The following is a 12,185-nucleotide window of genomic DNA, read 5'->3' as shown; positions in this document are numbered from 1 at the left end:
TGAAGCGAGTAAACTCAAAATGTTCTCTCATGTATCTATTTACACGCGAATAGCACGATTGTCTGGTGTGAACACATCATGACACCCCTGCGCTATAGTAGGCGGGGTTTTAAATGAGTTGCTCTGAAAACCTCTAAGTCTTTCCGCAAGCGGTAGTACAGGTGCGGATATATCTGTACGAGCTCTGCTACTCGACCCTTCTCCGTATTCATGTTACTAATCCGACTTAGTTGTGTTGGATGTTTTTCTCCTTTCTGACTATGAACTGCAAGAATGCAAAGCATGTCAAAGAAATGCCTGTGGTGTGGCTTTGCTCCACTTATTCAATATGTGTCCATATGTCTGAAATATTCTGAGGTCGTTAAATTTAGGATGATAGTCCCACTTTTTTTACATGAAATAAAATATATAATATTAATGCACATCAGTAACTCACCATTGAATTTTTAAAATGTATGTCCCTGTAAGAAAACATTGTAAATAACTGGAAATCCGGCGACCACAATAATCAAACCCTTGGGAACAACTGTGGTAAGAACCAAAGTTCACAGGACTGTGTCCTATGGAATCCTCTCAAGTGGTGGACGACTACATTCCGATTGCTTGTCACCGAACCATTTCATAGCTCATTACCATAAATCTCACTTGATTCAACTCTTCTTGACGCCCACACTGGTGAAGATGCGCGCACTGCTCCTTGCTGCCCGCTCCTATTTCAAGAGTTCCCACTTGATATGCTTGGCGTATAAAGCAGGTTTGGCATGCTGTCCCAGGAGAGAACCCTGAGCTCGGAGATATTTGAGCCCAGGGCTCCCACCCGGTCGATAAGCATATCAGGAGATCCGAGATCAGGTAGGTCTCGAGAGCTCCCCCTTTAGAAAAGGGAGGAAAAGGAGGAGATGGGGTGGAAGGGGGGATTCTTCCAAACGAAGATAGAAACAGTAGGGAGAAAATGATCCATTTATAGTAGACTAGGATCACTCTGATTGGATTATTACTGATTACAGATGAGTGGCCAGACGTGCTCAATCATATCACGTGCTCCTCTCGAAATTAGTTTATGAAACTTCACTTAAAACGAATGACTTAAGCCTACTTTGACACTCTCGTCGCTTTCGGTGTGAATGCACAGCTACTGTATCATATTTGACACATGATCGACTCTGTGGTTAAAATAAACACAAGTTGTATTTTGCACACTACAACTGGTCTTGGTATACTATAAATAAATCAGCTATTAGTTTAGTGTTGGATTCAACACATGCAGCTTAATTCAAGTGGGCTGTGGCTGAATGCTTGTGTTAATGTCACATGACACGGCTAATGCTGCCCAAAATCTGTCGTAGATCTGTCCCAATTCCTCCATATACTGTAGCCCCTCTAAAAATGTAGGACAGTGTGTGTGTGTGTGTGTGTATGTGTGTTTTATTCAGGCGTTCAATTCTGAAAATCTGTAGTTTTCTACCTGAAGGTGAAGAGCAGATTATGTTGAAAAGAGAGAGACCCATCAGACACTCTCCACTTGGGAACTTCCTCCTCTTGTCCCCTTGCTCGGTCCTCGTTGCTCAGCAACAGCAGTGGCCCAAAATAACCCACTGATGACCGAAATAATCTGGCAATGGCAAAAGCAGACACAAAATGTCTCCGCGCTCTGATGTTCTGATGTAATGTTCTACTACACTAGCAAACACTGATATAGTGAGTCATGTGTTTAATACTGTACAACTCTTACTGTGCAAACAAACCATAGTAGTACAGATTCTGTCATAGATCAAAAGCATTAAAGTCTGTGTTAAATCAAAATTTACAAAACTTACTTTGCTAGTGCACTTTGTGCCGCCCCTACTCAATATTCTGTTTCAGTTGGAAGTAGGGTTGAGCGATGTCGACCAATTTGGCATCATACGATGTCTAATGTGAAGCATCATGATGGACGATGGCATCGGCGTCATAGGCGGCGGTGAATGAATTATTTATGAATAATTAATTCATTCATAATGAATTCATTATTTGTAGCCTACCGTTTCAACTACCTGACCCGCATGGTCTTTGTTTTACCCATAACCAAATCATAAATAATGTAAGTTACACACAAATTACCACCTGTCAATCACTTTTTCCGCGGAACTCTGGCATGAATAGGCAGAGTGATCTGTGTCGTTATAATGGCGTCCACAAACTTGGTCGGTAAAAAGGTGCACAACCTACAGGAACAAACCAACAGCATCTGGGTGTTCACTAAAACTGCTAAGTACAAGCGTGAAAGCGAAAGATTGAAGCAGTGTACTGATGCTGTGACACGTTACCTGAGAGATTCAAGAGACCGAAGAGTCGTTAGATAGAGACAAGATTAATTGAACATCACGTTTAACAACTATAGTGAGACGCCATCCAGTGGTACATCCTTGATAAACTGTCCGACGTGCACTGCTCTCTTGAGCTCAGACGAGCGCGTGGAAAAGAGTGGACGTAGATCATTTTCATGTTAAAATGCCATTTTAACACAAAGACGTATTAGAGTAAACGGGGCCTGAGTGTGTATTTTTCGCAAGCGGGTTTGCGACGGGGGTGGGGTGGAGGATCAGCGATGTCGGTTCAGCATCGTGATGTCAAGCGACCATCGGCGATGGACGATGGCATCCGCTATCGACTCTAGTTTAAAGTACATCATCAAAATCTCAGCAACTTCAAGTTCAAATTGACTTTTAAGATGCAAAAATCACTGTTGTTCCTAGAAGTCTCTGATGTCCCTAGACATGTGTTTGTCAAGTTTCAGCTTAAAATGTCACACAGATAATTTGTTATAACTCCTTGAAACTGCCCCTTTTAGTCTTTGATCTTGATTGTGCCGTTTTGGTGACTGTCGCTTTAAATTCAAATGAGATTGTGTAAAACGTTTAAAACGTTTCTAAAACAGTGCATGTTCGTAATAAAGTCTGTAAAATTGCTTCGTAATTCTTCACCACAGCTGCATAATGTCAGTACCATTATAAAAGAAGACACTTTACTCTCAGTTCATGGACTTATATGAGGTTTATTTTGTACATTAACAAAACGGATATATAACGCTGGTCTGAAAATAGCAACACGTCGTCAAAAAGCTTAGAATGACCAAGAGGAGACACTCAATAGAGCGTTCCATTGCAACAGCAGCGGCAAGCAACAACCCCGTGATTCCGCCATTTTGGAGTAAAAGCGATCGGCCGTCCATTGGATCTTATTGCTGTCACGATGGCAAACATAAAATTTATTTAAAAATTGCATCAAAGCTGAGATACAACCTGAAATACGACAATACAACACTTACTATCACAATCATCAGCACTTTTAATAGTTTATTTTACAGACTTATATGCTGTTGTTCTATTGGAATTTTCATTCCAAAATGGCCGCCGCGTGACACTAGCAGCATCTAGTGGCTGTTTCCCAAACAACAACAGAGTGTCGCCTCTTGGTGATTCTATGCTCTTTAATGTTGTGGAAACACGTCTTGCACCTTATTGCGCCGATTGTATGATAGAGCCCTATATGTAAATATGTCGTTTGTCACACTTGTAGGAAAAGTGATAAATGAACCAGCAAAGTGCTTAAATTTGACTTTGGAAAAGGTGTAAAACGCTGTAAGAGAGGTTTCTAATTATTATCATGGAAAACTTTTTTGCATTATTTTTTCAGGATTTTTTTGTGAAAAGAAAGTTGAAAAGAATATCTTTTATTCAAAATAGAAATCTAATGTAGCATATTTTGTAGCATTCCTAATACAAAATAAGTAATTAATTCAGTCAGTCATAAGAGCAGAAATTGCTCTACTGACCTACTAAAATCTGATTGTGTAATCTGCAGTAGGGTTGGGCCAATAGACGATGGCCGATAGACACCATGATGCTGTTGGTTTGTTCCAGCCTGATCTCATGAGAAAACGTAAGTATTTTACGTTTTGCCAGTTTAGTGGCTAATTCGTACGAATTCATACGTGTTCAGTCGTACGAAATAGTAAAATTTTAAAAAGGAGGCGTGGCACCTAACCCCACCCCTAAACCCAACCGTCTTTGGGGGATGAGCAAATCGTACTAAATTGTACGAATTAGATCGTACAAATTCATACAAATTAGCCACTAAATCAAAAAGTTACGAATTGCCAAGAGGTTGTGTTGTTTGTTCCTGTAGGTTGTGCACCTTTATTACCAACCAAGTTTGTGGACGCCATTATAACGACACAGATCACTCTGCCTATTCATGCCAGAGTCCTGCGGAAAAAGCGATTGACAGGTGGTAATTTGTGTGTAATTTATTTTTATTTATTTATGGTTTAGTTATGGGTGAAACATAGACCATGTGGGTCAGGTAGTTGAAACGGTAGCCTACAAATAATTAATTCGTTATGAATTAATTAATTATTCATAAATAATTAATTCACTGCTGCCTATGACGCTGATGCCATGGTCCATTGCGATGTTTCACATTAGACATCGTATGATGCCAAATTGGTTGACAACGCTTAACCCTAATCTGCAGCATTGATGTGTTGTCTATTGCTGGCTTCTCTTATCTGTGATTGGGCTTAAGGTTAATCTTAAATGACTGTGTTGGTGTGGTTGAGGGAGTATCTTGACTTTCACTCATTAGCAGAAATCCTCCCCTGCTGACCCTGGACCTGTGGGACTGATTCAGCGCTGTGTTGTGTCAAATGTTCAGACCGGAGCATTCATGAAGTGTGTGTGTGTGCGCGTGTGTTATCAGACTGCTGGGTAAATAACATTAGTGAGCACACTGTTGCCGGGGCTGTTGCCAGGGTAATGACCTGATGGTTTTGTTGAGGAGAGCAGCATCATGACCTCCTGGAGATGGTTGCTAAGCAGTATTTTCACCTTAGTAACCGCTGGCTTTCTCATCCGCCTGGATCCCCACTGAGAGAGTTCAGTCGAGCATGTGTGTCTGTGTGTCTGTGTGTCTGTGTGTCTGTGTGTCTGTGTGTGTGTGTGTGTGTGTGTGTGTGTGTGTGTGTGTGTGTGTGTGTGTGTGTGCGCGTGCGTGCGTGCGTGCGTGCGTGCGTGCGTGCGTGCGTGTGTGTGTCTGTCTGCATGTGTGTCTATGTGTGTGTGTGTGTGTATGTGTGTCTGTATTTGTGTCTGTCTGTCTCTGTGTGTGTGTGTGTGTGTGTGTGTGTGTGTGTGTGTGTGTGTGTGTGTGTGTGTGTGTGCGTGTCTGTCTGTATTTGTGTCTGTCTGTCTCTGTGTGTGTGTGTGTGTGTGTGTGTGTGTGTCTGTCTGTCTGTCTGCCTTTAAACTTTATCCACAGATCAAAGTGCTTTATTATGTTGGCTTGAGAACATTATAGTATGTTATACAACATGTTATACTACATAAACTTATTGTTCCTCCGTCTTTTTTCTTCTTCTGAGACAAATTTCTATATGTATCTCCTCCTAGACCGTTCATACTACAACCAGCAAACTAACTCCAAACCTCCAAACTATACTGAATTAAGTTTCTATGTCTTTTCCAACTGATCCGACTTGTGGTTTTCCCTAAACTGACCCGGAAAATTCAGAAAAGTCCCATTGACTTAACACTGGACCAAACTTTGTGACCTCATAACTTTGCGCCAGACTGTCATACAGACTTAGGTTTGGGCTCATTTACCTCAGACTACCAATCTGCCAATCACTGATGACTTTTCAACTTAATAGCCACACCCTAGCTACCACTTACAGCACCCTAGCAACTGTCCCATAGACTGCTATAATAAAAAAAACGACCATTGACTTTACATTGAACATACTAACAACACACTAACAAACATACTAACAATACACTGATCATACTAGCAACATGCTAATTTATACTAAATTCATGCTAACATGCTAGTTTATATTAGAAACACACTGGCAACATAATTCATACTAGAACCATGCTAATAGCATGCCCAATTTTTCATTTTGTGTTAAGTGCAGGTCTTATTCAAAAGTTTGGGTGGATTTATTTATATGTTGACAGTAGGACCTGAGCACTGTCATGTGAGGTGGTGTTCGCGTGCGCGCTGAAACAGCTTGCTGTCAACCACCTCATTAATTAAATTAAAACATGGGGAAATGCAAGTTTTCGGACCTCTGGCTGGAGGACTTTAAGATTTAAAGACTTTAAGATTTATAGCCACGTCTGCAAGAAGACGATTATATTGGCGCTATATTGGTTCATATCAGCTGTCAATCACTGAAGGCTTTTTGCTGTCAGATGACAGGGAGCTTTTGTGACAGCGGGAAATGCAAACAGCTGAAGAGCGAAAAGTACACAGGTTTGCAAACCCCACCTAAAGTTACAAATAATGTCACCGATGACAGCGATTGTGTGGTGAATGAGTGTTTTCGCAGAAGGTGCCCGAATCTCGATACGCTGCATTCACTGCATGTTCAGCGCTAATGTCTGCTAAATGTAAAATCTAACACTGTATACATCATCGCCAAAGAAGCTCGCCTTTACTGAGTTTAAACTGCAACTGCGGCTTATAACAAAGAACTGTATTGCGCCGGTGGCCACTGCTCTGCTGCGCTCATATATTGAGTTGGCTGACTCACCTGCTTTTTTTCACAAACACAGAAAAATGTCAGAGCCGGCCCAAGGAATAAGCAAACTAAGCGGCTGCTTAGGGCCCCGTGGCCACCAAGGAGCCCCCAAGAGTGCATGAAATGACTGAGTGACTTTCATTTTAGTTAAAGTTGTGGATTAGTAGTGGGACAAAATATATGACCATTTATTGTGTTATTTCCGACTGCGATACATACTCTGGCGCCAAGATATTTATCTAAATTTACAAGAGATCTGAATTAATTAATCAGTTTTTCACACAGACTGCAGCAGATAACCGCTTTAGTGACAGTACACCCAGCCGCCACCAGGTGCAGCTTCCCGTAATGGAGGATCATCAGACATACATCAGCGTCATGTAAACCACTGACAGACACTGACTGAAATCTCAGGCATACAGACACCTTCTTCTGTCCAAGATGGGCCAAGGTACTTGTGTGTTTCGGACATCCAGCTCCTCCGAATTTTCTGCTAGTTTCTTCCTCACAGACGCGATTTTACTTCGCTATATCGCTCGTGCGTGCCCATGATCAGTTCTGTGAAACTTCATTTATGTTCTTAAACTTTTTAACTCCGCAAAAATATATATTAGATAAAGATATCAATAGGACATTACATTGACATATAATTTGAAGAGCCTTGCGTTTATTTGACTCTTACAGACCTTGGCAAAGTCTTGCAGATGGTATTTTGGTTTTGTAGATGGTTATATTTTAACATGTAAACATGCTGAAACTGCTGAAAACATACGTGCTCAGAGGAGTCTGTGCTCACCACTCAGAGCATTCTGATCAGTTTGAAAAATAGAATACATAATTTTTTATTAACATCTTTTTCTTAAATGCATATTCCACTAAATTGAGATTTGCTGCTGTGACAGAGTGACAGAGACTTTTTTTAGTCTCAAACTGCTCTCTGCACATCAGTATTTTTAAGCTTGTTGGACATCTATGCACTTGTTTTACATTGTTGCAATTCTATAAATCCTAATAAAAGAAATTGTTTATAAAATAAATTTATCATAACTTTTTGATGCATTTTTTTCTCCTTCATTTACCAAAATTGTGATATATTGTGGTTGGTTTTCTTGTGATCTATCAAAATATCGCAGAATCACTGATACCGTGATTGAAGCAACAGTGCATGGCACAGCAGCAAAATGCTTTTTCATAAACTTGGTGATAAAAAATAAGCTTCTGATTTATATAATTGACAGTTGATAAATACACTGCAAAAATCATTTTCTTTCTCATAGTTGTGTGGTTTTTAGTCCAAATATCTAAAAATTCTTAAACCAATAAACATTTTCTAGACAGACTTTGTCAAAATATGTGGGTTTTTCATTAAAAAAGCTCAATAATCTGCCAATTAGGGTAAATAAAAAATATTGTTTTAATTTTGTAACTATATTTTACTTATAGCAAATTAATTTGTTTTGCAGAAAAAATTTACTTAATTTAAAATTATTTCTGAAAACTGAACATTTTTAGTAATATTTAGTAATATGCTAGATATGCGACTATGTTTAGAAAATGCTTCCTGATTTAAGTAGATTTTTTAAAGTTATTTGCACTACAAAATACAATATGATTTTTTTTAGTGTTAGCATTTATATCCATTAAAAATGTATCTTTATTGTCACTATGTTTGACGGTTTGGCAGCGTCTTGTGACTGAATAATAATAATAATAATAAAAATAAGCATGCTATTATTAGCACTGTCATTGATCTGCAGTTATAATCAACTCATGTTCATAGAAAAGTTAGTAATAAACATTTCTACACAAGTATTTATGTGTGTAAAGCATCTGTTTTGTGAGAAGTGCTTTTCATATGATATGTGAATGACCTGTACAGCTTTACTGTAGACATTTCCTCCAGCGAGAATGACGTCGAGTGAAACTTTGTCATACACCACGCCCACCAAAAGGGTACCCTTGTTGTGGAAACGCAAGCCTGATAAAGGTGACCCGTACCAAACCGAACCGTACTGTACCAGTCAGTGGAAACGAGCCATAAAGCAGCGTTTTCATCCAACGAGTCATAGAGAACAAAATCGATTCATCCTGGTTAACTGCCGCCAAATATCAACAGTAAAAACTGAATTTACTGCGGTAGGAGAAGCTGCCTGAATCTTTTCTTTATTTAATAAATGACTTGCACCTCAGAGGACAATGCCGACACACAATGAACGTGTGAGGGCATTTGAAGCCATGAGACGCGGATAACAGACACTCTTGACATTCTCCAGAAGCTCTGGAGGTCATTAATAATATAATCACACTAATACTAAAATGGTTCAGGCGTTTTAGAATGACCAAAACAAAATTTTAGATGTTTTACAATGAGCTCAGCCTGCTGGTTTATCCATTCACACACATTTTTATCATCGTATGATCTCTTATAACAGACCTTTTTTAATGCACATACCGGAATTTGTTCAGTAAAAATGTTTCCATCGCAGTGTATGCGAATCTTTTCTTATCGAATAAAAAGTTTATCCTACTCAGTTATATCCTACTCAGTTTTTTATGCCCATTATTAAAAGTTATGTCCATCTTGGCGCTTCTATCAATTGTTTTTTATGCGCATCAATGTGCATAAAAATAGGTAGGTGGAAGGCGAGAAATACCGCTTCGTCTTTAAAAAAAGAGACTGACAGAAACTCAGAGGTTAGAGAATAAAACCAGGTTAGGGTCACAGAGTAAGTTACCACGGTAAATGACTGGGTTAAAGTTACCTCTCTTTCTGAAACAGGCTTGACTTACCCTGCTTTCTTCAGTTTGACAAACCTGCCATTTTGAAATGGAAAACCCAGAGTTTCTCTCATTTCAGGGTTAACATACTCTGAGCAGGCAATGTGAACAAACAAACAAAAAATAAAGGCGCGGTACACGGCAGGACAAGGCAAGGAAAACGGGTCGTAATGTTAACTTAACAGTTAAACAAGACTCAGCACTGATGTATGTGTGCCCTGTATAAATAGTCCATGTAATCAGTCTTTGACAATCCTCCTGATATGAGTGTGTGTGGTGCATGACTGGATCTTGTAGTCCGTTAGCAATCTGCAACTGCTAAATTGCTGATAATCATAACACTGAGCAGCTGTAGGCCACATTTAAAGATCCGTGGGCTGGATGTGGCCTGTGGGCTGCCTGTTGAGAACCTTGGTTTTTGAGGGAATATTGTGTAATGTAGAGCAGTTTTTGAATCCCTATGATTGATGTTTTGTTTCCAGATTCAAAGGAAAATGAAAGCTGTGTGTGTTTGTTGTAGTGCTGAAGTGTTTGTTTCTTTGTTTCAGAGTCCAGAACAGGAAGCAGAACAGGAAGTGTGTGAGGTCTCAAAGGAAGAGAAAGTGACAGACACACCAACGCGAAGAGTCGGACGACCTGCTCGAAAACGCAAAGCACCTGTTGTGAGTACATAAAAACACACTGTAATAAAGTTGAATGCCCCCTGGCCACCAGGAACAAGCAGGCAGAGAACCCATGAACTTTTAAATAACTTTAATAATGAAAAAACAAAACAAACAGGTGACAGCTCCTCGCAGAGACTACCGCCAAAGTCCCCTTAAGGCAAGTCACTCGACGACCATCTCTGAAATGTCTCTCAGGCAGTATGCTCAGGCATTCTGTCTGAATGGGGAAACAATAAAAATTAAATAATAATCATATTTAAAAAATAATAAATAAATAATAATAAAAGAAATCTAGGTAAAAAATAAGGTATGGCTATTATCAACGGGGCATATACTCAACAGCCTTTTTATTAGGTACACTTGTCCAACTGCTCGTTAACACAAATTTCTAATCAGCCAATCACATGGCAGCAACTCAATGCATTTAGGCATGTAGACATGGTTAAGATGATCTGCTGCAGTTCAAACCGAGCATCAGAATCGGGAAGAAAGGGGATTTAAGTGACTTTGAACGTGGCATGGTTGTTGCTGCCAGACGGGCTGGTCTGAGTCTACTGGGATTTTCATGCACGACCGTCTCTAGGGTTTACAGAGAATGGTCCGATTAAGAGAAAGTATCCAGTGAGCAGCAGTTCTGTGGGTGCAAATGGCTTGTTGATGTCAGAGGAGAATGGCCAGACTGGTTCCAGTTGATAGAAAAGCAACAGTAACTGAAATAACCACTCGTTACAACCGAGGTCTGCAGAAGAGCGTCTCTGAACACACAACCCATCCAACCTTGAGGCAGATGGGCTACAGCAGCAGAAGAATACACCTAGTGCCACTCTTGTCAGCTAAGAACAGGAAACTGAGGCTACAATTCACACAGGCTCAGCAAAATTGGACAATAGAAGATTGGAGAAACGTTGCCTGGTCTGTTGAGTTTCTATTTCTGCTTCAGATGGTCGGGTCAGATAATGGCGTCAACAACATGAAAGCTTGGATCCATCCTGCCCTGTATCAACAGTTCAGGCTGGTGGTGGTGTAATGGTGTGAGGGATATTTTCTTGACACACTTAGTGCCCATTAGTACCAAATAAGGCCCATTAGTACCAATTGAGCATCGTGTCAATTCCACAGCCTACCTGAGTATTGTTACTGACCATGTCCATCCCTTTATGACCACAGTGTACCCATCTTCTGATAGCTAATTCCAGCAGGATAACGCGCCATGTCATAAAGCCTGAATTATCTCAGACTGGTTTCTTGAACATGACAATGAGTTCACTGTACTCAAATGGCCTCCACAGTCATCAGAACTCAATCCAATAGAGCACCTTTGAAATGTGGTGGAACGGGAGATTCACATCATGGATGTGCAGATGACAAATCTGCAGCAACTGTGTGATGCTATCATGTCAATATGGAACAAAATCTGTGTGGAATATTTCCAGTTCTTGTTGAATTTATACCACGAAGGATTAAGGCAGTTCTGAAGGCAAAAGGGGTCCAACCCAGTACTAGTATGGTGTACCTAATAAAGTGGCCGGTGAGTGTAAATAAGTGTTACTTTTGTCCCCACAGGAACTCAACTTCATTCATTCATTTTCCTTCAGCTTAGTCCCTTTGTTAATCCGGGGTCGCCACAGCGGAATAAACTGCCAACTTATCCAGCTAGTACAAAACTATACATCTAAATGTTATATTTCATTTAATAATTGCAGTATATGAAAATAAGTTTACAATAATGCAAATATTTCATTTTGTAAAAACCTATTTTGAAACCATTTCAAGTTTTACAAACACACATTTCAGCATTATTACTAATCTGTGTGTGCATTTTCCTTAAAAACCCATCAAGTTGAATCACGATACCATTTATAATCGCAATCGCATTTCGCAAAATTGACCTCAATAATCACAATATGATCATTTTCCCACATCGTGCTGCCCTACTAGGCATGGGCCGGTATAAGATCCTGATGGTATGGATAAAAATATCACGGTTTCACGGTAGTGTGATTACTGCTCTAAAACATATTCTTTTTAAATGTCTGGGTAAAAAACATTTCCCCTTTGGACACAATATATTTCATTTTGAGAAAGATTTATAATATTGTGGAACAGTAAACATAAAAATAATTCAAATGAATCATTGACTTCTGCTGTCTTCATTTGTTTTCTTTACAACACAGATTTCT

General features: G+C 39.7%; 1 protein-coding gene across 1 annotated transcript in view; it reads left to right on the top strand.

Moving 5' to 3' along the window:
• Nucleotides 1–12,185, top strand: part of LOC130247542 (DNA (cytosine-5)-methyltransferase 3A-like) — an 83,744-nt gene that overhangs the window by 18,138 nt on the left and 53,421 nt on the right. Inside the window, exon 3 of the mRNA XM_056480824.1 lies at nucleotides 9,889–10,002. Within this exon, the coding sequence (XP_056336799.1) occupies nucleotides 9,889–10,002 (114 nt within the window). The remainder of the gene's footprint in view (nucleotides 1–9,888; nucleotides 10,003–12,185) is intronic.

This window comes from Danio aesculapii, chromosome 20 (genome assembly GCF_903798145.1).
Source record: "Danio aesculapii chromosome 20, fDanAes4.1, whole genome shotgun sequence".
Taxonomy (NCBI): domain Eukaryota; kingdom Metazoa; phylum Chordata; class Actinopteri; order Cypriniformes; family Danionidae; genus Danio; species Danio aesculapii.
Note: the sequence above shows the minus strand (reverse complement) of the source record. Positions and strands in the feature narration are given on the sequence as shown.